The sequence below is a fragment of the Penicillium chrysogenum genome, assembly GCF_028827035.1.
Source record: "Penicillium chrysogenum strain IBT 35668 chromosome Unknown utg000005l_segment0_segment0, whole genome shotgun sequence".
NCBI classification, from domain to species: domain Eukaryota; kingdom Fungi; phylum Ascomycota; class Eurotiomycetes; order Eurotiales; family Aspergillaceae; genus Penicillium; species Penicillium chrysogenum.
The window spans coordinates 2,340,490-2,367,938 of NW_026622753.1; the positions used below are offsets into that span (position 1 = coordinate 2,340,490).

A 27,449-nucleotide genomic window follows, 5' to 3' on the forward strand; every position below is an offset into this window, starting at 1 on the left:
AGCTAGCTTCAGCTTGATCCCATTATCCTTAATTGAACTCAATATTCGCTGCTAGCTTACTAGTTATTGCCCTCTCGCCCGGGCCCCTGTTGACCCTTTCTTTCTTTCTTTCTTTTTTTTTCTCTCTTCTCTCGTGCTGTCACACAAGTGAGAGTGACAAGGGGGAAAGGAGGAGTATAAGTACCCTCAGAATGTCGAAGATGTTTTGTATATTCTCGGATATTATGCTTGATGTCCCTAATAATGGCGATTATTCCTGGTCTGTCGGCGCTTTCGAACATGAAAGACATCACAAATATGGCTCTTGCTTTACTAAAGCTGAGCTTGACGTTGGTAAATGCACATTGGTCTTCCAAGTTGTTTCAGCGGGATTCGACTAACCAAGGACGTATTTCCAAATAGATCCCACTTTACCTCATCGGTCTCCCGGTCTATAATGTCTACTTGCACCCTCTAGCCAAGTATCCTGGACCAAAATCCATGGCAGCCACACGTCTACCTTATATCCGCATGATCCTAGGTGGCCGGTTCCCGCAAAGGATCAAAGCATTGCATCAACAGTACGGCGATGTAGTTCGCATTGCCCCCGATGAACTTTCTTTCATAGACGGCGCAGCTTGGAAGCCTATCTATGGGACACGTGTCGGTCATGACCAGAAGCCCAAAGATCATCGATTCTATGCACCAACCCCTGGAGAAGCTCCCAGCATCATCGTCTCCGATGATGCCGACCATTCCCGCTTTCGACGTTTGTTGTCACGCATTCTCCGAAAGCTCATTGCGCAGTCAGGAATCCATAATCAAGGGTTATATTGATCTTTTGATGCAGCGTCTGCATGAGAATATCGACAGTGGCACGAATGCCGTTGATATGGTGGCCTGGTACAACTTCACAACCTTTGATATAATTGGAGACCTGGCTTTCGGAGAGCCATTCGACTGTCTCAAGAATTCGGTGTACCACCAATGGGTGTCCATTATATTCAGCTCGCTCAAGTATGGCGCCTACGCAAATGTCTCTCGGCGCCTCCCAGGATCGAAATACATCCTCCCATACATTACTCCTAGACATGTTCTCTCGCAGAGGAGTGCACACTTAGCCTTGACCAAGGAAAAGGTTCAGCGTAGGATAGGTAGGTCTAATGAAAGACCTGATTTCTTCGGCAACATTTTGAAGCACCAAAGCACCGAGAAAGGATTCAGTATCCCAGAAATGATCACCAATGGCAGTACGTTCATCATTGCCGGCTCGGAGACCACTGCAACTGTGCTCTCTGGGGTAACCTACCTTCTGCTGAGAAATCCACGGGTGCTGGTAAAGCTTCAAGATGAGATCAGATCAGAATTTACAAAGGAAGAAGAGATTACCTTGGAATCCTGCAATAAACTGGAATATTGTCCGGCGTCCTCACTGAGGCTCTTCGACTGTATCCTCCCGTTGCAGTTGGATTGCCTCGCATTGTTGATGCCCAAGGCGATATGATTGCTGGAAACTGGGTTCCAGGAGGGGTAACGACAAAACTTGCTTCAAAAGCTATACAGCACCGCTTACACCTTTTATAGACAGTTGTTTCCGTCCCTCATCTCGCTGCCAGTCACTCCCCTGCCAACTTTGCTGGTGCAGAGCAGTTTATCCCAGAGCGTTATTTGGGCAGCCCTCGCTTTGCGAATGACAGTAAAACAGCAGCGCAGCCGTTCAGTTTTGGTCCTAGGAACTGCATTGGACGCAAGTAAGTCCACTTGTCATTTGTATTGGGTCTTTGCTCATATATAATTTCTCCAGTCTGGCATACGTCGAAATGCGTATCATTCTCGCTCGCATGGTCAACTTCGATATGGAATTAGACCAGCCTGAAAAGGACTGGATGGATCAAGAGTGCTTTGTGCTATGGAACAAGCCAAAACTGATGATCAGACTAAAGCCGAGAGCTCATCCCAAATGAAGCTGATAGTACCGAGGTTACGGTTCTGTAGAGGCTTTTCGCATGAAGGACCCGCGATATTGAATTTTGATATCAGATTGGATTTCTGGTCGAGACACACAGGGAATGTAGGAACACGTCTGGTACTGGCTTGAGCTTCTCGCTATAGCACTGATATTAAACAAGCAATCAAATTAACGTTGCAGGTTATGTTTTTGGTAAGATTTGATGCTCTCGAGTATTTGTCAAGGACTAAGCTAGTTCTTGTCATATATTCTCATGATGTATCTCCGGCCCGCGCTACCTAGGTAATATCCTGCTTATTTAGCACTCATATCGGCCCTGCCCTCACCTTGGACAACATCCATAGTTCATCCGAACTTATACATAACATGAGCTTCTCTGACTGGAAATGCATCTGTGTTAATCTATATTGCTTTAACACCCGAACGTCTCTCGGTAAGTTAACTTGCCCAACAATACATGTGTAGGCACATACATCTGCAGGCCAATTTATAGATACATACTCACCGCCTCCACCATATGGGCAAAAAAAGACACCGCAGATCCCAACCGCAAAGACCGACTCGAATCCGCCGATAACTCATTGAGCACAGAGAAACGAACATGTCGCTCTCTAAAAGCGAGTCCGACGTAATCCTCAACCGGGCCAACGTTGCTCTATCCCGCAGCCAACGGCTCGTAGCCTCATGGCTACCACAACAAACAACAGAAGAGCTAGCAAACCCTAAGACCGACGAAGAGCTCCAGCGAGAAGAAGATGAAATTTTTACCGCAGTGCCAGAGACGTGAGTGCTGCTCCTGTCTTCCACCTACAGTCCGATCATATCTTTTACCACTATCCTCAATTCCCCGAACATACCCTACAAACGCACCAACTAACCACACTCCCCAAATCACAGTCTCGGCGTCGGAGCGCCCCTCCCCCAGAAAGCAGCAGACGGAAGCTGGAACCGCACAGAGCTGGACTCAAACGATAAGCTGCGCAAACAACTCCTCGGCAAGAACTACGATCGCGTTATGAAGGCCGCGGCCGAGCAAAAGGCGGCGGCGGCTGCTTCTACGGCCACGGCTGCGTCTGCATCGGCTAGTGTGGCGAAAGCTGAGGTCGAGGACGAGTACGATGAAGAGGATGGTCGCTCAGCTATGCTTGCTAGGCAGAAGAATAAGAGGAAGGGTGGAGCTGGGGCGGGTCGTGGTGTGCATCCTGCGGCTGCCGCTGCGGCTGCTGAGGCCGGAGATAAAGGTGGTGAGGAGGGCGAGGGTGAGGGTGCGCCGGCTCCTGCGCGCTCGAAGGGCAGGAAGAAGGCGACGAGTTATCTTGACGAGCTTTTGGCTGAGCGTGCGAAGAAGAGGAAGAAGAGGTGAGGATTTGCGGTTGGTAGGTTCGATTCTATGTTCTCACGCACACGAGCGTTGCGCGAGCGTTCACTGGATCTGGGTTCTTCTGGATGGATTAGGCTTTGATATTGGTCGCTGTGGATGCGCCCGGTCAGGTCGTTGATTCAGGTGTGAACTCATACCGGCCAGGGCGGATTGCCTGCCGGGGTCTTCACTTTGCCAGCAGCAGAGATTACAGCGCAGTGCCCCTTGGATAGACACGTCCAAGGAAGACAGAATACATACTCCAATGGCAACTCAGCTGATGCCATACTGCGCCCCGTGCCACTCCAACAAGATACCAAGATCAAACTGTCTGCAGAGAAAAAAACATCATTCCAATTGATATAATCAAACTGCAAAAATAAAATACAATTCAGTTCCAGTCTCTTGCTCTAGGTGCCACAAGATTCAATGTTTTTTGTTTTTTTTTTGCTCCGCCCAACCCAAGGGTATATATGATATGCTGTGTGCGAACGAAGTATGGGACCCGGAGAGCCACGGCCGAGACGCCGATATTAGCGTACTTTGGCCAGAATTAAATATCCAAAAGTAGAGAAAAGATGAGAGGTGAAGGAGAAGAAATGGGTGAAACGGACATCTACAGGTGCAATTAGAAACTGAGATCGGAGCTGCGGACATTCTTCATATGCCTGGAGATGAGTGCCCTTTGCTCTGGTCAATGGTACATATGCAGGTCAAAGGAGTAGGAGAAGAAGAGGGGAGTGATATGGCTCGTCGGTGGTATAGGGACTTTATGGAAGGAGAATGTGGTGCCACCATTAGTGGAAGATATATGCTGGGATTTTTCCAATATTCAGGATTTATTCCAACCGCTTCCGCTTACGGTCGTCTGCCATCGCCTGCTGGTCCTCGTCGGGCCTTTCGGCAGTATCGGCAGGATTGAGCAATGAATGCACATTGCTGGCCATGCTCGAGCGACGGGTCGCAGGCAACGAAGAGCCATGTGGGAATCTTGAGCCGAGTGTCCAGCCGTTGTCGACACCAAGCATGGACGGTGAAGGTTCGGCAGTGGGTGGAGTGGGATGGCGGGATTGTTCTTGAAGGCGGCGGGGAGCACCCATTTCATATTGGGCGAGGACATCACGGACTTGCTGGTCGCTAGAGACCGGGGTTCGGTGCCCTGGTGATGAAGGCCAGGGGCCGTTTGAGGGGTTGCCAGGGGGGTAGGGGGAGCCAGCCGAAGGGGACCAGCCATGCTGTCGGATGTCCGCAGACGTGTGACGACGGGCCAAGCTAGGCCCTGGGGATGTTGATACAGAGAGAGGATGGGGCATCGGTTGCTGTGGGGGCGGCGCAACGGGGGGTTGTGGGCGAGCATATGCTGTAGAATTGGCGCCGCCAATCGAGCCGTAGCGGCGAGGGGATACTGAGAGATGGGGAGGGACGGGCGGCCGGATCATGTTGTTGGGTCTGGGTGCATGGTCCATCATGGACTGTCGACGGGCATCGTCCTGGGGCATTTGGCGCGGTGACAAAGGTGGACCGGCCTCAGTCATGTTGCCGAAGTACTGTTGCCGTGGAGGCATGAGAGTCTCGTGAGGAGTTTCGATGGCGCGCATTATTTCGATATGTTTCTCAACTTCTCTTTGCATGCTCGAGACTGGGGAGTTGTCAGTGCGTGTCATTGTGAGGGGAGGCGGCAATATTGAAATACCATCGCGATGTAGAGGGCTTTCCCTATCGGGCACAACAGCTTGAATAAACCGCGAGATAGAATGCGTCCACTAAGATCAGGTTAGCGTCTATACACCCCGCACTGACATAGGACGGCGGACGTACTTGGTAGCACTTTGTCAGGCTTTCGGCCAGAGCATGACACCTCGAGTTCAATGTCATATTGCCTTCTTCCGCCCGAGCCACACGATTCAACAGTTCAAGTATGTTTGACTCCATGTGTCCCATTCTACTTTCGGTCGCATCGTGTACGGGTTCAGCGGGTGTTCCAGGTTGCGAAGCAGGAGCCTTGTGGCCAGGAAATGAATCGCGGTGGATCAGAGCGTGCCTCGAAGCACGACGCTTGATCTCTCGTAGACCAGCTAGATCGCCTCTTTTGAAGTTCCCATTTCCATGTTTAAATTCCCAAAGTGCAGAATCTGGGGACCCGGTGTGGAAGACGTCGCTCACTAGCAGAATCAAGAATGGTCAGAAATCACCAAAATCAGAGCTAGCATGCGAAACACCCACCTTTGTGAAACCCATACATATTCAGCTGTCGAACGAAGGAGGAGATATTGGTATGTTTGAAGTACGATCTGCGAGGGTCAGGGACGAGTTCATTGGCAAAGAGGATAGTACCCACGCTAGGACTTTGGAGAATTCCGACGTTGGCGACATGACGAAGCTATCGTTTGTACCGGACCAAGAGATGAGATGCTGGATGCTGGGGTCTTCTAGCATACTGTTTTCCAAAAATGTAAGCCGATGGAGATAAAAAGACGACGACCCAAAAAAACATACTTGTAGAGCTTGTGAATGAAAGCAGTCTGGACGACTTTTGGCTGCTGAGCTGCGGCCGCAGCACCGACAGCCGCGTTTGAAGCATTCAAAGGATTGTTCCCTTCAGCGCCATTGGTGATTCCGGTCATTCGGTCGTCAGTGCCATGCGCGCCCGTGGGCGGAGGGGTGATATCCATCTGGTGCTGGCCAGACGACGAAAGTACAGGAATGTTTCGTGTCCTGCCCGGGGCGTCTGGTACCCCGGCAAATGAAATCCTAGTAGAAGGAGGGTCGGCGAGACGACTCATGTCGGAGTGGTGTGGGTATATATCAAAATCGAAGGTGGATGCGACGGGATCGTGAGGGGTGGAATTCGGACGCGATGGACCGTTTATGCTGCCGAAAGAACGTGGGAGATCAACCAATAATCAACTCTGTCATCGCGCAAAAATTGTATTATTTTCAAGGGGAAAAGGTGATAGGTAAAAATAGAGAGAAGGAAAAATAAGAAAGTCTCGAAGTGTCTGGAAGGTTGAGAAAAAGGGCTCTGCGGGGAAGGGGGCGGAAATGCGTTGACAGTCAGATCTGCAGAAATATGAAGTTATACGGAGTTATACAGGGATGAAAGGTAAAGAAGAGACCAATTGGATATCAATGATATTATTTTGGGGGAAAAAGGGGGCTACTTTAATTGTCTAATTTCTACTCCATATTCTCTTATAGCCCTATTGGCTTGGATTCTGCCGATTTAATGTATCAACATAATACGGAGTATGGATAATAACACACTACCTAGGCATATATCAAATATAAGGAGTCATTGGCTCTTAGATTCGGTAATTATAATCCAGTTAGAGTAGACTGGCTAGACATACCTAGATAAGTTCTACCTCCGTACTCCATAGTACTCCGTACACTACCTAAGTACTATTATTATATCTTAGATTACCCCCTGATTATAACGATCATAACATGATGTTAACCTATCCTATCTAGGTAGAATCAATAGCTCTGAGTCAGACAAAAGAGAGTCCGAAATTTGTATGAAATAGTCTTTCTTTGATTCAAGTTCCTTTTCTTTAGTACTTCGCATACATATATGACCTTACATATATGTAGTCTAAGCCTTGTCGGGGCATCACGTATTTATCCATACAGTATTGCTTGACAAAGAGCTTGTACTAACTGCAGTCATCCGCTAGTGTCAAGGTGGGTTCGACAGGGGTTACATAGCTGACTAGTTGATATAGTCATTTCTTCAACGGATTCCCACTTTTTACCCCAAATCACCAAGTTCCAATCCTCATGCTAGGGATACCAGATGGGAGCCATGCCTCATCAAAACACCAGATCCAAATCTTGTCACCTGAAGGGAAGAGAACGAAGTCTCCATCCCCCAAAACCGAGGTGCATGACCGGTTATCTGGAAAACGTACCGTGCGTAAGGATTCGAATCGACACGCTCTAGTGCCGGGGCCATACGAGACCTCTGGGGATTCACGGCCAATGCGCAATTTCATTTTTGTTGAGAATGGGTGGTCCTCAAAACAATAAATCAACCCCGGGCCCCGGGCAGAATAGTCTAGATTGGCGTGGGGATACCTGAAGTCCAGCTCCTCGGGGCGGAAGTACACAGTAATCAGGTCATCTGCCTCGAGTGAAAGAGAAAATGAACCATGTTCAAAGTCATATCGTGGATAAGGATCATCCGTACGATAACGACTGATAGAAGCCCCATACCCATCCGTACAATATTCCAGCAAAGTAGAGCTTTGACCGGGGCACACTCTGTATGGGCGTGTGGCTTTTTCTTGTTTGCACTGGAACCCCCAATATTCGTCATGCCTGAAAGGAAGCTCGTGATATTGCTCCCAGATGCAGACAAACCTAGTATCATGAACAGAGAATTTCTGGGTCTGCAAGTGATGCTCTTCCCAATGCAAGTAACCATCTTGCCATGGTTGAATATTGTCGCCATTTTTTCTGCGGGCACAAACGACGGAGAATCCGTCTTCTTCTGCATGTACTGACAATAAAAGAATGAACGGCCCGATTTTGATGTAACGGGCGATTCCAGATTCAAAGCAGAAATGAACGACGGAATCCGCGTAGCTCAGCATGATCTTGGATCCGATGGATACGCAATGAACAAACTGTAATGAAGGAATGCGAAAGGACTTGTACTGTTCTTTGGGCATGTTCCAGACATGACAATACCTATAGTCTCCAGTCAGAAGTGTATTCAATACAGTGAGATTCCCTTCCTGGTTACATACCCCCGAACAGAAATTGCTGATAGCAAGGTGTCGGAGACCTGAACATGAGTAAACTCCTCGCGATTCACTGTTGTCAGGGTTCGGTTTTGGCCGGTTGGTAGATGCACCATGAAGATGCTAGTTCGATCTTTGGATTCTTCAATCCATGCGCATACTCCATTGAAGCAGCTTATCCCATCTCTGTTCAACCCGCCCTCAAAATCGGGGGACAAGTTATTAGGGATCGTAGCCACAACAGCAGGGACTCCTCGTTCCGCTTGAATTCTTTTCTTAATCAGCGTATCAAAACCAGCAGAGGTACAATAATCGGGCTTAATAACGCTTTTCCCCATGTGATATCCGATTGCAGTGGTGAGGACGATGGTTGAAGAAAGCAATTCACGCCATCGTTTGGAGACCTATGTATTATAATAATGTCAATAGATGTCACAAGTAACCAAACAGACGCTGACATACTCTCCGAAGGAGAATAAGATCAACTAGGTCCAAGTACTTTGCTAGCATAGCCACCAGTTCAATAGGCAGCTTATCTAGCAAATCACACTGGAATGTGATCGGTTCTAATCGGCTTTTCACTTCTCGTATCTCATGTGGACTTAGCTTATCAAGGATGTCGTTGAACCTATTTGTATTAGCCGTCAGGTCCGACTCTGAAGTGTGGACGTGAGACGTACACTGCTCGCCGGCTTGAGCTGTCACGGAGAGCCATAAAGCCTGCGAGAATGGGTTGCGTGGGTGAGTCCATATTCGGTTCGAGACGAATGGAAGACTGGGATAAATGGAGAATCTTTCACGGAAACATTGTCAAATGATGGGTGGAATTTTGACGGGGTTTCTTCCAGACTTGCTGGGAACGGGGTGGGGTTTAAGTAAGGTGGTAGGCTCATAGTAAGCGCGGCTTATACAAACATCCTAACTTCTTGTTGTCTTTTCTCCATGAACATACTATACGGATTCCGATGCATTGATCAGCTTCCGCTTTCAGTTGGTAAGTCGTTTACTGCTTACACTCAAAGAATACATATACAGCAAATAATATACGGCCGAATCAAAGCCACTTCCACTCGGTCCAAGCAGCCATCTACCATACATATACGAATCTTTATGAACACTTCACACTAAACGAGAGATCAATATGTCATCTCTCACACATCCCGATTAGGAACTGATCTAGGTCATAGAAACACTCAAGAATACAGTGACAAAAAGAAAATAAATGACACAGGAACAGGCGCAAAAGCATTACAAAGATCTCTCTAAGATGTCACTGCGGCGGTTCGGTTCGGTTCGCTAGCCCCAGGAAAAAGGCAAATGAAATTGCTCCCTACCCTCTCTATCATTATAACCAAAGGGGTAAACATCCCTTTAGATGCCGAGGGTGAACTCAACACCGACATCGATGTCGCGGGCCATCTTGACAACCTTGGAGAACTGGACAGACTTCTCAGCGGCGTTCTGGAGGTCCTCGATGGAGAAGATCTTAAGGCCGGACTCGTTGATCTAGAAATTAATAGATTCGGTTAGTTTACATCATACCTAGCAATGGGGGAAACGGGGACTTGTAATCATACCAGCTTGTGGGCCTGCTCCATGTTGGTACCCTGCAGACGGGCGATGATGGGGGTGCGCAAGTTCATCTCCTGCACAACGTTGATCAAACCCTGGGCAATGGCGTCACAGCGGACGATACCACCGAAGATGTTAACGAAGACGGCGGACACCTTGGGGTCGCTGGTGATCAGCTCGAAGGCACTCTTGATAGCAGCGGGGGTGGCACCACCGCCGACATCGAGGAAGTTAGCGGGGCTACCGCCGTTAAGCTTGATGATATCCATGGTGGCCATGGCGAGACCGGCACCGTTGACTGAACGCGAGAATTAGTATGGCGATCTTTTGAAGTATCAACAGGAACCTTACCAAGGCAGCCGATGTCACCATCGAGCTTAATGAAGTTGAGGCCGTGCCTAGAAAACGATAAAAGTCAGTCAATGCTGTCTAGGGTTTGCTTTTCCAGCAAGGCAACCTACTCAGCGGCCTTGACCTCATCAGCATCCTCCTGGGTAACATCGCGCCACGAGAAAGCCTCCTTCTGGCGGAACTCGGCGTTGTCGTCGAATCCAAGCTTGGCATCCATGGCCAGAACCTGGTGATCGGAGGTCTCAGACAGGGGGTTGATCTCGAGCTGGGTAGCATCGCGCTCCATGAAGCACTTGTAAAGGTTCTGGATGGTGGACTTGGCCTCCTCGATGCACTGCTCAGAGAAACCAAGATCGGTAGCGATGGTGCGGGCGATCTCGTCAGTCACACCGACGTGGATGTCAATGGGGGTGGTCATGATGGCGTCGGGGCTCTCCTTGGCGACAGCCTCGATATCCATACCACCCTGGGAGGATGAAACGATGACGGGGCCACGGGTGGTACGGTCAAGGAGGACAGCGAGGTAGAATTCACGGCGGGCGAACTTGCGCTCGCAAATGTAGACCGAGTTACAGATACGGCCGGCAGCGCCAGTCTGCTTGGTAACGAGCTTGTGACCGATCATCTGGCCAGCGAACATCTTGGCCTCAGTGGGACTGCAAAGATATCTATCAGCTCCATTGTTCCCGACCTGTTCTCGGACTTGTACAACTCACGAGTAGATCACACGGACACCACCCTTGAGACCATTGTCGAATTGACCCTTACCACGGCCACCGGCGAGAACCTGGGCCTTGATAACAAGATCATCACCACCTGGGGATGTAATGTTCAGCGAGCGCGTTCACGGGGGGGAATCAGTAGGTCATTCTCACCAATGGACTTGGCAATAGTCTCAGCCTCTTCGGCGGTTTTGGCGACATCACCCTGGGGGACACCGACACCGTACTAGATTGTTGATCAGCAATCCCGAGTTCCTTCCTTTTTTCTTCGGGCGACCGAAGGGTGAAACGCGGGTACACGTACCGACTTGAGGAGCCTTGCGGAAAGGTACTCGTGGATTGAAAGGTTTCGCTTCTGCAAAGCGAGTCTGCTCTGGATGGAGGGTTGCTATTGTTCATAGTCAAAGTCAGCTCACATAAAACGCGGCCCGATCGAATTCAGATATAACTCACTGTCGCAGCCTTGAAAGCCGCCGCAACGGGTCTACCGCGAGCAAGCTTGAACATGATGAATTAGGATGAGAGAGGAGAGGGGGAATTTGTAGAAGGGCGGAGGTATAAAGCCCGTTTAGATAGTTGGTAAGGGACCGGGAGAACAGCTTTCTTTTTCAGCAAGTCTTCGGGGAGACCTTGCATTGCGGTAAAATCGGGTGCCGTAGCCAACCAGCGATCGTTCCCAAACTGACTCAGCATGAGTTCGGGGACAACGCGAATATAACGGAACATGGCTATGAAAGTCGGTATTTCTCTTTGGATATGAAGGCTTTTGATGTTCTTTTTATATTTATACATCTCCTTCAGAATGTTCAGCTTTTGTTCCTGTCAACTAGATTACATTATATCGACTAAACTTACCCTTCAAACCCACAAAGATCGCCCCCTTTATTTGCGCGAGGCATTTTTGATCTTCCATAGTTTAAACATTTTAGTCATGATCCGACCAAACAGTCCCGACCAAGCCCACCCACCCGACAGCATCCAAATCAACCAGCTAGCACGACCCTCCCAGATCCAGGCCTTACGACCACGAGCCCACGGCCACAACCAGCGCCACGGGGCTGAGCCATACAACACTTGAGAAACAACACTGCGAGCGTAGGCGTCATTCGGCATAGCGTTGTGCTGGCTATGCTTCACACGGGTAAGATACTCAGACTCGATAGGAGAATACAACGAACCCGGCTGCAGAGCGCGGTCAGTACGCGCAATGCGCGATTGAACACCGCCAGTAACGATGGTCGTGACATGGACACTGTCCATCCTAGTTAGAATACACAACATAACGATCTCGGGTTGAGGGGGCCGCGTCTAACGAACCCGAATGGTGCCAGCTCCACGCGAAGCGTGTCACTGAACGAATGCAGCGCTGCTTTAGAGGCGTTGTAGACAGAGCCGAATACATATGGGATTATCTAGTTATTGTCAGTAAGATAAGATCTGCAAAGATGGATATATCCCAAACATACCCCAGCGACCGACCCAATCTGCACAATAGTACCCTTCGCCTTGATAAGCAAGGGCAGAAAAGTCTGGCACATAGTAATGACCGCGAAAAGGTTGGTCTCGAATGTCTGGCGAACCTCGGCGAGCTCTACTTCCATCGCGGGAACGGTATAATCTGCATCAGTCAGTACCGCTGTTTCAAATTATCGATGCCGGAAGCCGCGAGAGTGAAGTTACATACTCCGTCCACTGTAAGATATTAGCAAGATGTACGGTACCGTCCATAGATAAAACGACAAAGGATACTCACGCGTTATTAACGAGATAATCAAGACCATTGTCTCCGAGTCTCTTTTCGACATCCGCAAAACATGATTTCACGTTCTCCGGATCATCAACTGTAAGGCTCAAGGTCTCAATACCGAGCTCTGCGAGATCAGAGATAGTCGCTGCATCGCGGGCAGTGGCCAGCACGCGCAGTCCATTTCGGTTGAACTCGCGCGCCAGGGAGTTGCCGATTCCACCTGGGGAACATCTACGGTATATATCAGAAGCTGTTGTTGGTATCTGTCCAAAGTCGCTTACCCCGTGATGAGCACCGATCTGCGAGTGTCTGTCGCTCCCGACATGTTTGAGGTGAAATACCGAAACGACCTTTTAAATCTAGAAGATAGTTATACGATGTAGTAGAACAGCTGACTACGGCACGTATATCTGGTAGGCGAGTGGAGATCCAGCAGATGCCTCGGCTCGCCCTGCTTCACGGGCATAGCACTCAGCCCTAAGCCCTATTGCCTGTTTTGTCTTTATAGTATAAATAGTGGCTTGGATAAATGAAAGACCAAAATGATCTCCAGAACGGGATGGTATAACAAATCGGAAAATAGGTCGGAGTAGACTGCTCCACCTATAATAAAGCTTGTCACTTTACACCTCGAACATATTTCCGAACATTTGACGTATCTGACGGTCTGACGGTCCCGTCTATACTGTTCGAAAACAAAAACATCGTTCAAGCATGACTACCTAGGTAGTTCCTGTGGATTAGTATTCTAAAGTACCTCCAGGACTTAGAAACCGTCCAGTGGTGCCGGACGAGTGCCGATCGAGTGCCGATTCCCGAGGTGAACTCCACGAGTGACGCCGTCCAGTCTATGCGGGAGAATCAGTATGTGGGATTCGAGGGCTAATGGGATTTGGTTTTAATGGGCACTGATGCCATCGATGCACCGAAACCATCCCCTATTCACAACGTTGTATGTACGGGAGTAATGGAATATCAATCGTCTGTTCGCCCATTGCCACTGGTAGATTCTTGCCATTGGTCCCCACATTAATCCACGTCGACCCGAACACCCCGTTTATTCTTTTCTACGGAGCTCTTCGATCGCTACTAATTAAAGGGCTTCAGCAGAAACCCAGAGTCGTACATAATTTTTCCCTATGCTAGCATCTTAGATTTGTTGCGTTACCACCTCCTGCCGTCCATGCTATCATCCTCAAGCAGCACGATAGGACCCCCGAACGAGAGCGGGGAAGTTCAAAATACCAACGCTGTATTCAGCCCTGTGTGCACTCGTTGAATCAAATTGCAGTAAAGAGTGATGGCTACCGAATCCGATCTACCCCGACACATGCGAATTCCCGGTGAAGATGGGTACCGAACACCAACGATAGAAGATGCCGAGCGGGCGCTCTCAATCCTGGGAACCATTGAGGAAAGCCCCGGTGGCGGAGTTCGCGAGGCTCATTCGTCTGCTTTAGAGGCTGCACTACAGCGAGCCTCGTCGCAGGTTACCGCGAAAACGAAGCCGGACAGGGAAGCCGATCCGTGTAGAGAGTATAACGGGCTGGGCCTGTTTGGGCTCAAGCGCACGGTTTCTGGTGAGCTGAGCTGGAAGAAGCGCATTCGCCATGTTACTTGGGCTTATTTTACGCTGACTATGGCTACGGGCGGGTTGGCTAATGTCTTGTATCAAGGTCTGCATGGTCGATTTCATGCTGTTCGGTTGGATATGGCTAACAAGGACCAGTCCCATTTCGGTTCAAGGGCTTGGATACGATTGGCGTCGTTGTCTTCCTGGTCAATGTCGCTTTGTATCTCATCATCTGGACTCTTCTTCTTATTCGGTTCTATCATTATCCGTATACGTTCAAGGCGTCCTTCATGCACCCAACGGAGTCACTCTTCGTGCCCGCATCGATAGTATCATTCGGCACGATCCTAATCAACATATCGCAATACGGGCCCGAGAACACAGGTCCGTGGTTGATGCACGCAGTCTGTATTCTATTCTGGATCGATGCCACTCTCGCCGTATTGTTCACAGCGGGCATATACCTCCTTCTTTGGTCGACGCAGACATTCACCATCGCGCAGATGACTCCTATCTGGATTTTCCCTGCTTATCCGATGCTTATCATTGGCCCGCACGCTGGGATCCTCGGTGAAAAGCTAGAACCGTCGCAGTCTCTGCCGGTTATCATTGGCGGTACGACTATCCAGGGAGTCGGCTTCTTGGTTTCGTTGATGGTGTACTCGGCCTTCATATATCGGCTGATGACGCAGAAGCTGCCGAGGGAAAATCTCCGTCCTGGTATGTTTGTCTCCGTGGGGCCGAGCGGGTTTACAGTTGCCGGGCTTGTGACTATGGCGGCTGGGGCGAAGAGGTCGTTTCCGGCCGACTTTATGGGTAATGGGGCGCTGGCTGGCGATGTGTTGAGGATTGTTGTTAATTTTGCATGTCTATGGCTCTGGGGGTAATGTTCAGTTCCTTACTTATCTCTGTCTACTTGGCTAACTCTCCTTCAGGCTAGCCATATTTTTCTTCATTATTGCAAGCGCTGCCCATTGGTCGGCGATTGGGCATGGACGCATGGTCTTCTCAATGACCTGGTTCTCATTTGTCTTCCCTAATACTGCCTTGATCACTGCTACTTTTGCTATTGGCAAGGCATTTTCCTGCAAGCCTATTGAAATTGTAGCATGTGGGGCGATACTACCATTGTTGTTGATGTACTTTTTTGTATGCTATATGATGGTTCGGGCCATTTTGACGCGACAAATTTTGTGGCCCCAAAAGGGCGAGGATAGGGATGAGGGTGGATTTGAGATCCATCGGGTTAAACCAGTGGCCGCGGCTGGGGTTCTAGAGGATACATAGGTGCAAACAACTGTTGTATATATATATATCGATGTGACTTGCGGCAAAGTAGGAATCGCACCACAAAGGAATGAAAAACATATTATACTATATCTAATAGGATGAATACCAACCACGTGCGCTGTAGAAAATATTAGACACAACGAGGAAGTTAAAAGAAAAAAGGGAGAAAAGAAAAAGCAAGTAAAAGACATTCAGAGTACTTGTAAGAAAGGAGTACCAAAAAAACAAAAACAAAAATTAATGGACCCGCCGGGAATTGAACCCGGGACCCCCCGCAAGTCACTATGGTAGTGCGAAGCGGGTATTATACCCCTAAACCACAGGCCCATTTGATGGAAGATTCGACATCTTTTAGTCATTCGACGTGGAAGGAAGTAAGCTGTATACTCCTTGTGCAATAAGGAGATATGAAGTGATATCAGATGTATCCTCAATTGAGATGACATACTTCCAAGGTTACCTAGTATCATGATTTATCATAATGCATAAAACCATGGAAAGGTATTTATGTACGTAGGAGGAGCTGTCTGTGTATGCTCAATGTTCAACAAATTCACAACCACCATCGTATCAAGCCTAAGCCCTATCCATAGATCCATAGACGACAACCATGTTGGTATCCAGGAACACAGACTCTCGGTCCCTTTGGTTGTCGTTCCTTCCATAATTCCTTGTACAACTTTGTATCCTTGGAACGGCACATTAATGAGGCAACAGAAATCATCTTTTTGGAAGGCGCAATGTCCCCACCAGTCAGTATAAACCCCCCCCTCCCTCGCCCCCTCGTTCCCTTCAAATCATATCGCACTCCTAGCTTGTTCCCCGACAGGTCAATGCCATTGCACTCTACATTGGTTACGCAAACCGCAAAATAAAAAAATAAGTCAATTGTATTAAACAATCAGCCCAGGACCCAACGAAGAGATGAAGAGATAGCTGGGCATCTCAAAATCGTCATCTACTGCCGTGCCACAGTCTACAAAGTCTACACATATGACCACAGAAGTTTAGAGAAATCGAACAATAAATTCTACTAAAGTCAGAAGGGTATCAAAATATATATATATAAAAAATGGAAGAAAAGATCATGCCTGCCACCTTAGACATCCTCCATTGTGGCATCCTTGGCCACGGTCAGGGGAGAACTGCCGGCGGAAGCTCGGCTGCTTCCGCCAGAGTTACTCCCACGCTTCTTCTTCCCCTTCTTGGGGGACTTTGAGCTTCGGTCACGGCGGTGGTGGTCAACCGCACCGCCGGACAACTTGCGGCCACGACCGGGCTCCCGCGCCGGCATGTTGAGAATTATCCGGGGGCCGCTCCTGACTCCCCCCACGGAATTTGGAATCTGCGGGACTGGGGGGAGGTTCAGGGGGCTGACACCCCGGTGCGGAGTTCCCGCACGCGTCAGACTGGTGCTCTTCCGACGGGAGGCATCCACGGACGGTGAGGCTTCGCGGGAGGCCGCAGGGACGGTCGTGGCGGCAGTGGTGGTTTTGGGGGTTTTCGGTCCCTTTCGGGCCTGGCGTCGTGGGGTGGCTGGGCGGGGGGTGGTTGGCACGGGGGCCGACTCCTTGGGCTTCCGCGAGCGCAGCTGGCGCCCTTTCTCGACGGGGATTATGAGGTCAAGACCCCCGTCCTGGGCGCTCTGCTCTCGCCGCTGGCGGTTCAGCTCCGCCGGGCGGCAGCTCAGGGTCTGGCGGTCATTGGGGATGATGAGCTTTGAGAGCTCCCCGTGGCTACCGCCCAGCTCACTTCTGGCAAAGGGGCGACGGCGATGTTGGCTTGGAGGTCCCCGGTAGACCTCCGGTCTTTGCCCGGGGCGACGGCCTTTGCCGCAAAGGACTTGGTTGCTGTCAGGTAGGTGGCAGTACTCTTCTTGCGCCCTTTGCTGGGCGTTGGAGCCATGATGGCATCCAATTCTCTCAGACTATTCTGAGACCACCACTCACTTTTGAATGAGTTTTCACTCAGACCTGACAGATGACTGAGCACACCGGAGGACAATGCGCGGTCACTGTAGCCGCCCTCGAGGACGCTGATGACACGCCCATCTACACCGAGGTCTTCCTCTTGCGACATGCGGATGACATCCGCGGTGAACTTGGCGTAGAATTCAGTCGGAACATTCACGCTGTGGCGTTGCATGCCGTTGCCTTCCCACTCGCTGGCATCAAATCCGGCGGAGATAAAGATTGCCGCTTTGGGCATCGGGGAATTCGGGTTCTCTTGTCGTTCCTGATTGAGTTCGATTGTACGTTCGCGTAGGAATGAGCGGGCTTTGGCGAGCAATGCGTTGTATTTCGTCTGGTATAATTTCCAGAACCCATCCAGATCAGTCCACTTTTCAAGATGAACGTTCCAGATGGACTGGTTGTGTGCTTCGAGACAGAGGCTGGCACCCATGACTTTCTCGCGCTCGCCATTCTCACAAGGGAAAGAGTTCACATCATGCAAGCTGTAGTAGCCAATGGCTGCTTTGGTGTATGGAGGAGCGTCTTCATATTCCTTGAATTTCGTGGCATCAGTTTTGGCTAAGTCGGCCTTCTGTGCTTTGTTGAGTAATTTGGAGTTGTGGTCGAATGTGATGTCCTGAGACCCATCACCATGGTGAAGATCGAAGTCAAGGATTGCAGCGTGGGTCAGACCGTGGTTTGTTGCTGCGTGAGAGATTCCGACATGGACGTTGTTGATCCAGCAAAAGCCGGAGGGGTGGTCAGCTGAACAATGGTGACCGGGAGGTCGAATGCAGACGAATGCTCGCTGGATCGGACCAGGCTTGAAAACAAGATCCACTCCTTCGCAGACGCCCCCCAGGGCTCCTTGGAAGGCATTCACAGACTCTGAGCATAAGTAGAGATCGTTATTATTCAGGGCGGGGCCAGTTGTCCCAAGCCCGTCGTCTTCTTTTGTCCGTTGCCTGGCAAGTTCATTTCCATCCATGATGAGGCGTGTCTCTGCACGGTCACCCATCCATTTCAATTCTGACATCCACCGGGTCCCATGGACATCCGTAACAGTACTATCAGACAAATGCACCTTGCGATCAGACTTGACAATTTGGAAAGGAACGTTCATCTCGCTCAAGCTCAAACTTGGGTTTGGCGCAAGCTCTTCCGCATACCGAGAGCCGAGGCGGACGTAGGCTGCAGATATGCCTACTGCGCAGGCGCGGATGCGCTCTGGTCTTTCGACAATTCTCTCGAGAGTTCGTTTTGGCGCTTCAAGCTGAGAGTAGCGATGGCCGTAGCAGTCGTCATGAACAATAACCGCAGTTTTAGTGTTGACACCACCAGATCGATGTAATTCAAGCTCTTTTGAGAAGTGCTCAGCCGCGACAGACGAAGCAGTCGGGACTGGAGCTTCTGGAGCTGGGCTGAAGACAAGGCGTGCAGGGTGCATTGCGGGTGACGTTGCGGTGGTTGGCGACCCCGCAGAGGTGAACGACGTGCGACGTGATAGATCAGGGGTTGGAGATGAAGACTTGAGTGGTTGCGAGACCGAACGAAGAGATGCAGCGGACTTGCGCTTTTGTAGTGGTGCAATTGACTTGCGTCGTTCGTCTCGAACAGAAACGGAACCGGCTGTTTGTGAGACAGATTGCACAGGTTGACTTGGTTGTAAAGAGACAACTTGAGCGGGTTGGTTGGGCTGTAGAGGAATAGCAGGTACAGGTGGAGTGTGCACAGATTTAGAGGGAGGAAGATAGGATGGAACAGGAGAAAGACGAGGTGATGAAGGCAATGGAGTCGCCGCCGCTAGAGTCAGGCGATTCAGAGAATCGATCATTTCACAATGCGCCTCATCAATATTGTTGTTCTTGACGCCATTGTCCCCTAATGGCGGGTCCTCCTGAGTGGAGGGGAGCTTGTATTCCATCTTGCAGATATCGACTCTACTACAAAGGGCCAATACACGATGTCTCTTCGATGTCTCTTCGATGTCTCTTCGATGTCTCTTCTGATTCAATACGAAGTAAAAGGCGATAGATAATAGGTCGAGGTTCGATGAATAGGAAGGGGAAACAAAAGAAACAAAGGGTGGAGATTCACATGTTTGGGTTAAGCCACATGTGGCAAGGGTTCGGTCGATCACCAGACCATAGAACAACGACATACAACGACATGCATATGTACGTTCTTATATTTATATCTATCTTTGATTGTTGATCTCTTTGATCTTCTTTGACTCTGTTCTTATTGTCTATAACCACAATCAAGTTGTATGCTCTTCATTGATAGGTTTTGTAACAGTCCAGAATCATACTTCATGCTCTCTATTAGAACTCATGTCTAATACTAATATGAAATAGGAAAGAAAAAAGAACTTAATAAAGACAAGAATCAAATCTCATGCAGATCATCTAGACCATTGCATTCACGTTACATATCATCTGGAACACCATAAACCCGCAGGAGTTCCATCTTTCCAAAAAAAAACCGAGACCGCAAATCCCCCAACACCAAAGCTGTAAAAGGATAAACAAAGAAGAAATGGAAAAATATGTCAAATGTAAGTGTCATCCTAACGCGATCGCAGACCCCGCCATTGATACCACTGATACCAACGGCGCCCGAAAGAATCCTTTTCACCAAGGGAATCCTGAGATCGGCGGCCCACCTTGCTCTCCTTCTTGCGGGTCTCCTTCTCAGACTTGAAGCCACGCGTGGCGTGCGAGTTGCAGAAACAGTGCATGTGCACGGTCTCCACGCTGACACCCGGGCAGCCGTTCCGGCGGTGGGCGGCGCAGACGCTGTTGCCGGCATCTTCTTCGCATTGGCACCATTCGTAGAGTGTAAAGTATTGGCGACACATATTGCTTTTGTTGGATGCTGTTCTTTAAAGTTGCAGTTGACTGTTGCGGGGTGTCCCGTAGGTATCCGCAGTCCCTTTCTGATAGTTGATAGTTGATAGTTGATGGACAATGGAAAATGATATGATTTCAGAATGCGTCGAGCAAGGTGGCTGCGAATGGATATTGACAATGGTGTATTGGCAAGGAAATGAGGATGTCAAATGCCAAATGGTGTGTAAATGTGTAAAAATGGGTTCCAGCGCTGGACCTGTATAGCTACTAGGCCTTAATCGGAAAGCACCGGAAAGTATGCTTTGTAGCGGGTGATGTCGAGATGCTCAGAGATTTGAAAGTGTTGTTCAGACCAGCTGAAATGAGACGTCACGATGGAGAGTTGCAGATGTCGGCAGGGAGAAAGGATCGGATATAATGGACAATTAGCTCTTTTAAGTTCTTTCTGCCTAATGTAATGATGAGATAGGTCATTGATCGTGTCTATGAATGGATCCACAGCTATTGATTGGAGCTGACGTCAAAGAAACCCTTTTGATTATGATCCACGGGGTATTGGGTATTATAACTCATATTACTAGTGGGCTTATATATCATTAGTGGGCTTTTTACCTTGCCTAGACTTTACCCCATCCGTCGGCTGAGAGCTGCAGGTTACATCAGACAGGTGGTATTCTCGCCGAGGGCGCGATGGGACTTGGTACCACTATTTTTGCTCTTGGACAGATCTAGACTTGTATTAGTTAGCTACTTTTAACACCATCTAGGCAGCAAACTTGGCGCTCTGAGGGGGTTACAGGGTGAGGTAATGAAAATTGGACTTGTTCTTAGAAGAGAAACTAAAAAAAGAAAAGAAAAGAAAAGAAAAAGAAGAGCGGCGGCTATTGTTCTGTTTCAACAGGTTGAACAAAGGTGGGAAATAGAATCATGCAGAAAACATTAAAAATAGAGATCAAGGTTCTGCATCTAAAGGAGGTGCTAGTTTGAAACTCAATACAATCTGATCGACAAGACCAGCCGAGAGCCCCTGACAGTTTTGAGACGAACTGGGGGGGATCCGCCCATACCCGGCGCTCCGCAGGGGTCTCTTTTCCGAGCGTGCAGATCCGTGATTGGAGCAGAGGTCTGTCTGGCTTGCCGCCAGGATCTCGCATCGGGACTACCTACCGGGCAACTGTATCGTCTAGCGCCGAGGGGGAAAATAGAGTTTGCACTCCAGTTGACATTCTTGGATAGATCGAGATAGATGATCTCATCGTCGATTTAAGGATGCAAACGGAAAAGTGAAATAAACTGTGAGGCGCAGGATGGTGGTGTGGCGGTGCACACAAGTCACGTGTGGCGGGATACTTTCCGAGGGAAATTACTTAGGTGCCTGAGGCTCTCATCAAAAGTCCCACCTTCTATCCATAGCTCGGGTTTGATTTACCTCGACACAATTGACGGAGCACGTTCTTGCATTCCCTACCTACCTGGCCTTGGACAAAACCCCCAAACTCCCAATAATATATCCCCGAAAGGAGTACACCACCCCAACCAACCGACCAACACCAACAATCACAATCGACACAACAACAACCCCACTGAACCTGCAATGACAACCAACACACCACCGCAACCCCCAACAATGACCCCAGCAACACCAGCGCGCGCCGCCGCCCTTCTCTCAAATCTAGCAGCTGTGCGCGCGCGGGTGAGCACTGCCGCCCTCCAATCTCCAATCCCCAGCAAACCAATCCGACTCGTCGCCGTCTCCAAGCTCAAGCCCGCATCCGACGCACTGGCACTACACCAAACCCCAGGATCGCAACTCCACTTCGGCGAGAACTACCTTCAAGAACTGCTTGAAAAGTCGCGCCTGCTACCTGCAAGTATCAAATGGCACTTCATCGGCGGGCTGCAGAGCAACAAGTGCGTAACGCTTGCGCGGGACGTTCCCGGGCTGTGGGCAGTCGAGAGCGTAGACTCGGAGAAGAAAGCGAAGTTGCTGGATAAAGGGTGGGGTGACAGGAGTCCTGAAATGGCTGCTACGAACCACGACGAGGATGGGAGGCTGCGGGTCTATGTTCAGGTTAATACGTCTGGCGAGGAGAATAAAGCTGGCATTGAGCCTGCTGGCGCGGCGGCGCTTTGTCGATATGTTCGTGAACAGTGTCCCCGGCTTAAGTTGCAGGGTTTCATGACTATTGGGGCTATTGCGAGATCGCGGGTGACGACGGTGGAGAATGAGAATGAGGATTTTGTTTGCTTGAGTGACACGAGGGATCGGGTGGTTAGGGAGCTTGGATTGGTTGGGGATGAGGCTGCGTTGGAGCTTAGTATGGGTATGAGCTCGGATTTCGAGGGGGCGATTGCTCTTGGTAGTGATCAGGTTAGGGTTGGGACTACGATCTTTGGGGATCGGCCGCCTAAGGCGGAGGCGAGTGTTGTGTAAGTTTGCTGGGTGGGTCACGACTTATGATTTTGTGAAAATTAAACTTAAAACTTGTTGGCTTCTGGTGGTTTCACCAGAATGCTGATTGTTAGATGTACGATGTACCGTATGCATAGCACTTCTATTTGTTTACTGGCAAGGGTTTATACACAAAGAGATGCTATGTTCCACAGGAACCTTGTTAATATTTTACTTGGTAATCCAATTAGAGATATACATGAATGCTCCCATATCGCCTGCAGACGCCTTAATCGAAGGCTTCATCTGCTCTCATGCCCTGCGCCAGCTTCAGCTCCATCTGTCTGGCCAGTGCCTGCGGGACCTCTTCTTGGGTGGCACGAATAGTGACGCGATACATCTGAGAAGAATTAGCATGGCGACAGCAAAATAATTGGAAGAGTTTTGATACATACCTTCTTTTCGTAGTTGGGCTCCAGCCGCAGCAGACAGCCCGTCTTGCCTCCCTCGAATTGGTACACGGCGCACCCAACAATGTTTTGAGCGTTTGGATCGACACCATCCAAGATCTTGAATGAGAATCCCTCGACAATCTTCCTGGTGAATCTCTCATTGATGGTCTTGTTCTTACCCAGCAAGCCAAAGGTCTTCTGGGATTCCAGCGGTCCACCACCGATCTGGCGCCATCGCTTGAAGAATTCCTCGGCCGACAGAGACGAGGATTCCATGTAGCGGTGCATTAAAACAGGCAGCTGAAGTGTGTAGGCCTGGAGAGCACCGGCCAAGTATGAGATACGGATGGTAGGCGCATCCGTGAAGGGACCATGGGCTGTGCAGAACAGAGTCTGCTGTGTCTGGCCGGCAGCCGGAATTGTTGGTTCGGGCAGATTCTTCGTGTCGATCTTCAATTGAGGAGAGGCGGGGTTGTCGACGGTGGTGGTAAGAGACCCAATGGCGTACGTGGATTTGTTGGAAATGTAGAGCTTCAGGACACCCATAGGGCCGCGGTACTCCGAGCGCAGCCCGACTTGGATCTGTGCATCTTCGAAGAGCACACCCTCGCGCGAGAAGAACAGTCGGTTGTAGCCGATGTCCCATTCTGGGGTCAAATGAGCGGCACTGGCCATGTTGGGAGCTGGGGCCGATGGACCGCTCAGATCAAGGCCTGCTAGGTCGCCCGATGCACTGGCCGCATTAGACGCGCTTGCCGGGCTGGCTGGAGCATTGCCAGATCCAGTGCGCGTGCCGTGAACGATTGTCGTGAAGGTACGCTTGAGACCGGTGTTCTGTGCCAAGAGCATTTCCTGCTTGTCCGCATTCGCGTCCTTGCCACCGATAACCCAGGTCTTCTTCTCACTCGCACCGGCTGTCTTCTGGTGTAGTCGAGAAAGTAGAATGGAGGTTCGCTCCGAGAATGGCGGCATTTCATCGCAGACCGTTCGCAGCAGATCGTCAGTCGGGAGAGTCGCCAGTGACAGGTATTCAAATGCTCGCTGCTGCAGTTCGGAGTCGGGAGAATGGCTGTACAGGCGGAAGATTTGCAATAGCTGAGGTTTGATTTCGGGGAACAAGTTAACAAACTTGACAAACGACGAGAGGATCATGGCCCGCGCGTTGTCGGAACTGGAGAACATCTTGGCCTGCAGGGCCAGGAATTGCTCAATAGGGCTTGAGCCTGCGTTTTCGGCGATGAGGTGGCCGTACTCGCCCAAGACATAGCAGCCGATTTTCACCAAGCTTTCGTGGCAATCAGACTTCAAGTAGCCCAGCAGGGTGTGTGCTGCATAAGCTTGTAGTTCTTCGTTGTTGGTCACGATCTGGATCACTCGTTGCCATACTTCGTCGTTCACATGTTCTCCTGCCAGTGAGAGCAGTTTCAATGTCATGTCGATGTACCACTGTGCATCGGCGGCGTATTTCTCGGTAAGAATAGCGACCTTGAGTACCATTTCCTCTCGAATGGCATAATCGGCGGTCTGCAGGTATCGCAAAAGCTCGTTCACAATGGGCCCGGCATTACTGGTATCACACATACTGTACAACAGGTCCAATCCTTTACGACGAACACTGATATCGCGGTCTCGAAGTGAGCCCAGGATGATGTTCTGGTGCTTTTTAATTGGGTCAAGGGTTTCGGCTCGAGCGGCGAAGTGGGTCAGCGCATCCAGACCAAGGTATCGAACGTTGGTCTCCCGAGACTGAATGTATTTGCCTAGGCGGGTGGATATTTGCATCATGAGATTGTGCTCAGAGTCGAGGTGGATAAGGAGATTGATGGCTTCGAAAAGGATGGCGTTCTGGGCATTATTCTGCTGGACGTTCTTGGGTGTTTCCATTGCAGCTTGCATCATCTGGGAGAGGGATTCTCGAATGATCTCGCGAACATGGCTGTCCTCTGTAACTATATGTGAGAAACTGAGCTATAAGCTGCCACGGCACTAAACATACCTGATGGAGGATAGTATTGCAACAGGCGCAAGAACTTAACCTGAATCCATGGACAAGGTACACGGTAGTAGAGGTAGTCCGGGGCGATATCGTTGTCAACCACAATCCGCTTCAATCGTTGTGCAGCCTTGACGTAACAGCCTTTGTATTCCTCTGGCAAATCCTGAGCTAGCGCCATGACCAAAGAGGTGACGGAGAGCGTTACTCCCATGTCAGGGTCGTCCATAATCGATATGATTCTTTCGGCCCATTCGTTTCGTACAATGCCGGGGTATTTGCGGTACAACCGAAGCAATGTTAAAGCGGCCTTCTTTTTGACGAAAGATTTGGAGGTACTGGGAAATGTCAGAATAATCATAAACAAAAACAAGGAACGTCCCAAACTCACGGTGAAATGAGCAGCCTGTGAACCTCCGAGCCGAGTGCTTCTCCGAGCTCTCTACCACCCACATTAGCCACAGCATGCAGGGCCAAGCAGTTATTCAATTCATGGTGATCGAGCAGATCCTTCCGAATGCTGTTGACAACCAAATGGAGTAGCTCGTGCTCTTCATGCAAGAATAACGTGACAGCCAAGTATCCGATCTGCTTCTCAGAGTACTTAGACGAAGAGATCAAGTTGACAGCCTCGAGATGGCCGAAGTCCACACCGTAACCCTGAATGTAGACGTAAAGCAATTTGCAAACGTATTTCTTCTTCTGGTAACCATTGAGATTTCCAGACTTAAACTTCTGCCGAATATTGGCCAGCTCCTTATTCACGCGCTTCTCCTCGAGTTCTCTAGCACGGGCATTCCGCAGATCAGCAATGAACTGCACAAGCCCTCGCATCGACGACATAGCGACGGCAATAGCGGAGCGTGTTATCAGCCCACGGACGCGAAAAATAAAATCAAAAATAAAATGACGACTATCGTATGGCGGGGGTTTCGATCGAGGTGCGCCCTCGCATGCCACGCGGGATTATCACCTCAGGGGGTTCGCGATCGGACGCACGTCACACAACCATGTCCCAGTTATGTTGGCGTGTCGATTGTGGGGCATTGGCTATGCAGCGTGTCGGGTGATGGATTTCCGGGCTCGTGGAAGCACCTTGGAAAACAGGGGGTTGTGGTGTAAGGGAGTTGAATTCTGGGGGAGCTGTCAGCAATGGTTGATTGGTGTGGACCGGAGGTATCCGAACCACGGCAACATACAAAATAGCGACCAGGTTAGAGATCCCAGGATAAATAGGCCGAACAGCACGCGAAGTCGAGATGAGTCCATCCCCGTAACTTGTCCGCCCGTATTTCATTTGGGCCACTTCCGCTGTCGATCAGCTCGGGTTCCGCTGTGGCGGTATGTGGCGGCGGAGGAATACTGATCCGATGTGGCGGTGCAGGGTGCGAAGTGTAGATGTGGAAGTAGAAGTCGTAGTTGTATTTGCTGGTTTGGACAGAACTCAACAGACTGATTCTTAAGGCCGCTTGGGAAAGAGTCTGATTTACTGATTTTTTAATATGCTTCCCTCGATCTGCATCTTCCCATTCGAAACAAGCTTTGAGGCTCGACACGTTGTACCAAGTCTATTTTAAGAAGTATGTATATTCCCGTTTCATAGTCACCCAAGTCCATTTCGAGCTTTCAATGCACTAAACAAATCTAGCCTACGCGTGACCCGCGGTTATTTCTTTCCTATACAGATTCCAGTGAAAGATTGGATAGAATTAAAATCTCGTTTCGTATCTCATTCAGTAGGGAATGATAACCCTAAGCAACCTCAACCAGTAAAAATGCCCAAGCCCAAGACGCCACCACCCCATCAAGGCAGGGATGAAAAATGCAATTATCAGAGAACCCCCATCAAAGCAAAAAGATATAAGTGAATCGAGTCACTTAAGCGGTGCCAGTGAAGTCCACCTCGAGGGCGGAATCAACAGCAGCAGCCTTCTCACAGGTGCAAGAAGCTGGAGTGAAAGTTAGCAGGGCATTCGACACCACAAATCACATTTCCAGAAGGAGACTAAAGCTCACCTTGAGGACGGCTGCCACAGGCACACTTCTCACCAGCGATAGGCTGGTTCTCAGTGACAGAGCGCTCACAGGTGCATTGGCCAGCTGGGCGAGAGCCTATTTTAAATATGTTAATATATGTGTCTCTTCAAGATCATCAGAATAGTGTAATCACATACGGCATGAACAGCGGGGACCAGATACGGTGTTCTCGGAAGAAGCTTTATTGCAGCTGCAGTGGAGGGCGCTCTGTTGGCCGCAGGAGCACTTGGCCTGGGCGGCACAGACGCAGGAGCCATCTTGGCTTGTCTTGCAGCAAGTGGTGGTAGGGTGGACCATTTTGGCGGGTTGATTTGATATGACGGTTGATGAAGATTGAGAGGTGATGTTGAAGGTGAGGGATTTGTGAGTTTGCAAGATTGAAGGATAAAAGCTTAGAAATGTGATCGTTTTGAATCAATATGAGTGTGTCAGAGAGAAAGAAAATACCATGCTGCTTCTACGA

General features: G+C 49.7%; 12 protein-coding genes across 12 annotated transcripts; 4 read left to right on the top strand and 8 right to left on the bottom strand.

Annotated features, from left to right (window-relative positions):
• Positions 1-243: 243 nt before the first annotated feature.
• N7489_009291 (cytochrome P450) lies at positions 244-1,943 on the top strand (the record flags this gene model as incomplete). Its single annotated transcript, XM_056715041.1, is given in 6 exon segments — positions 244-333; positions 403-752; positions 787-1,427; positions 1,445-1,509; positions 1,564-1,730; positions 1,784-1,943. 6 exon segments carry the CDS (start codon positions 244-246, stop codon positions 1,941-1,943), a joined length of 1,473 nt encoding a protein of 490 aa, XP_056562663.1.
• Positions 1,944-2,549: 606 nt separating this feature from the next.
• N7489_009292 (DUF3245 domain-containing protein) lies at positions 2,550-3,311 on the top strand (the record flags this gene model as incomplete). The annotated part of the gene is made up of 2 exons (XM_056715042.1): positions 2,550-2,731; positions 2,846-3,311. The coding sequence occupies 2 exons, from the start codon at positions 2,550-2,552 to the stop codon at positions 3,309-3,311; spliced, it is 648 nt and encodes a 215-aa protein (XP_056562664.1).
• An 836-nt stretch (positions 3,312-4,147) lies between these two features.
• N7489_009293 (heat shock factor family protein) lies at positions 4,148-6,091 on the bottom strand (the record flags this gene model as incomplete). The annotated part of the gene is made up of 6 exons (XM_056715043.1): positions 4,148-4,947; positions 5,002-5,071; positions 5,127-5,470; positions 5,532-5,599; positions 5,647-5,745; positions 5,805-6,091. 6 exons carry the CDS (start codon positions 6,089-6,091, stop codon positions 4,148-4,150), a joined length of 1,668 nt encoding a protein of 555 aa, XP_056562665.1.
• Positions 6,092-7,069: 978 nt separating this feature from the next.
• N7489_009294 (F-box domain protein) lies at positions 7,070-8,804 on the bottom strand (the record flags this gene model as incomplete). Its single annotated transcript, XM_056715044.1, has 4 exons — positions 7,070-8,000; positions 8,060-8,457; positions 8,516-8,681; positions 8,734-8,804. The coding sequence occupies 4 exons, from the start codon at positions 8,802-8,804 to the stop codon at positions 7,070-7,072; spliced, it is 1,566 nt and encodes a 521-aa protein (XP_056562666.1).
• A 620-nt stretch (positions 8,805-9,424) lies between these two features.
• Positions 9,425-11,205, bottom strand: N7489_009295 (succinate--CoA ligase (GDP-forming) subunit beta; the record flags this gene model as incomplete). Its single annotated transcript, XM_056715045.1, has 8 exons — positions 9,425-9,559; positions 9,631-9,923; positions 9,977-10,023; positions 10,087-10,632; positions 10,693-10,792; positions 10,852-10,924; positions 11,003-11,086; positions 11,152-11,205. 8 exons carry the CDS (start codon positions 11,203-11,205, stop codon positions 9,425-9,427), a joined length of 1,332 nt encoding a protein of 443 aa, XP_056562667.1.
• Positions 11,206-11,580: 375 nt separating this feature from the next.
• On the bottom strand, positions 11,581-12,770 carry N7489_009296 (SDR family oxidoreductase; the record flags this gene model as incomplete). Its single annotated transcript, XM_056715046.1, has 6 exons — positions 11,581-11,950; positions 12,016-12,110; positions 12,165-12,316; positions 12,383-12,390; positions 12,452-12,676; positions 12,727-12,770. 6 exons carry the CDS (start codon positions 12,768-12,770, stop codon positions 11,581-11,583), a joined length of 894 nt encoding a protein of 297 aa, XP_056562668.1.
• A 975-nt stretch (positions 12,771-13,745) lies between these two features.
• On the top strand, positions 13,746-15,305 carry N7489_009297 (tellurite-resistance/dicarboxylate transporter family protein; the record flags this gene model as incomplete). The annotated part of the gene is made up of 3 exons (XM_056715047.1): positions 13,746-14,121; positions 14,175-14,901; positions 14,954-15,305. The coding sequence occupies 3 exons, from the start codon at positions 13,746-13,748 to the stop codon at positions 15,303-15,305; spliced, it is 1,455 nt and encodes a 484-aa protein (XP_056562669.1).
• Positions 15,306-16,407: 1,102 nt separating this feature from the next.
• N7489_009298 (histone deacetylase hosB) lies at positions 16,408-19,184 on the bottom strand (the record flags this gene model as incomplete). The annotated part of the gene is made up of 2 exons (XM_056715048.1): positions 16,408-17,001; positions 17,061-19,184. The coding sequence occupies 2 exons, from the start codon at positions 19,182-19,184 to the stop codon at positions 16,408-16,410; spliced, it is 2,718 nt and encodes a 905-aa protein (XP_056562670.1).
• A 645-nt stretch (positions 19,185-19,829) lies between these two features.
• Positions 19,830-20,120, bottom strand: N7489_009299 (uncharacterized protein; the record flags this gene model as incomplete). The annotated part of the gene is made up of 1 exon (XM_056715049.1): positions 19,830-20,120. The coding sequence occupies one exon, from the start codon at positions 20,118-20,120 to the stop codon at positions 19,830-19,832; it is 291 nt and encodes a 96-aa protein (XP_056562671.1).
• Positions 20,121-21,706: 1,586 nt separating this feature from the next.
• N7489_009300 (YggS family pyridoxal phosphate enzyme) lies at positions 21,707-22,546 on the top strand (the record flags this gene model as incomplete). Its single annotated transcript, XM_056715050.1, has 1 exon — positions 21,707-22,546. One exon carries the CDS (start codon positions 21,707-21,709, stop codon positions 22,544-22,546), a length of 840 nt encoding a protein of 279 aa, XP_056562672.1.
• Positions 22,547-22,793: 247 nt separating this feature from the next.
• On the bottom strand, positions 22,794-25,792 carry N7489_009301 (AP-2 complex subunit alpha; the record flags this gene model as incomplete). The annotated part of the gene is made up of 4 exons (XM_056715051.1): positions 22,794-22,904; positions 22,960-24,899; positions 24,953-25,287; positions 25,341-25,792. The coding sequence occupies 4 exons, from the start codon at positions 25,790-25,792 to the stop codon at positions 22,794-22,796; spliced, it is 2,838 nt and encodes a 945-aa protein (XP_056562673.1).
• A 1,035-nt stretch (positions 25,793-26,827) lies between these two features.
• Positions 26,828-27,283, bottom strand: N7489_009302 (putative copper resistance protein Crd2; the record flags this gene model as incomplete). The annotated part of the gene is made up of 3 exons (XM_056715052.1): positions 26,828-26,898; positions 26,966-27,061; positions 27,124-27,283. 3 exons carry the CDS (start codon positions 27,281-27,283, stop codon positions 26,828-26,830), a joined length of 327 nt encoding a protein of 108 aa, XP_056562674.1.
• Positions 27,284-27,449: the final 166 nt, after the last annotated feature.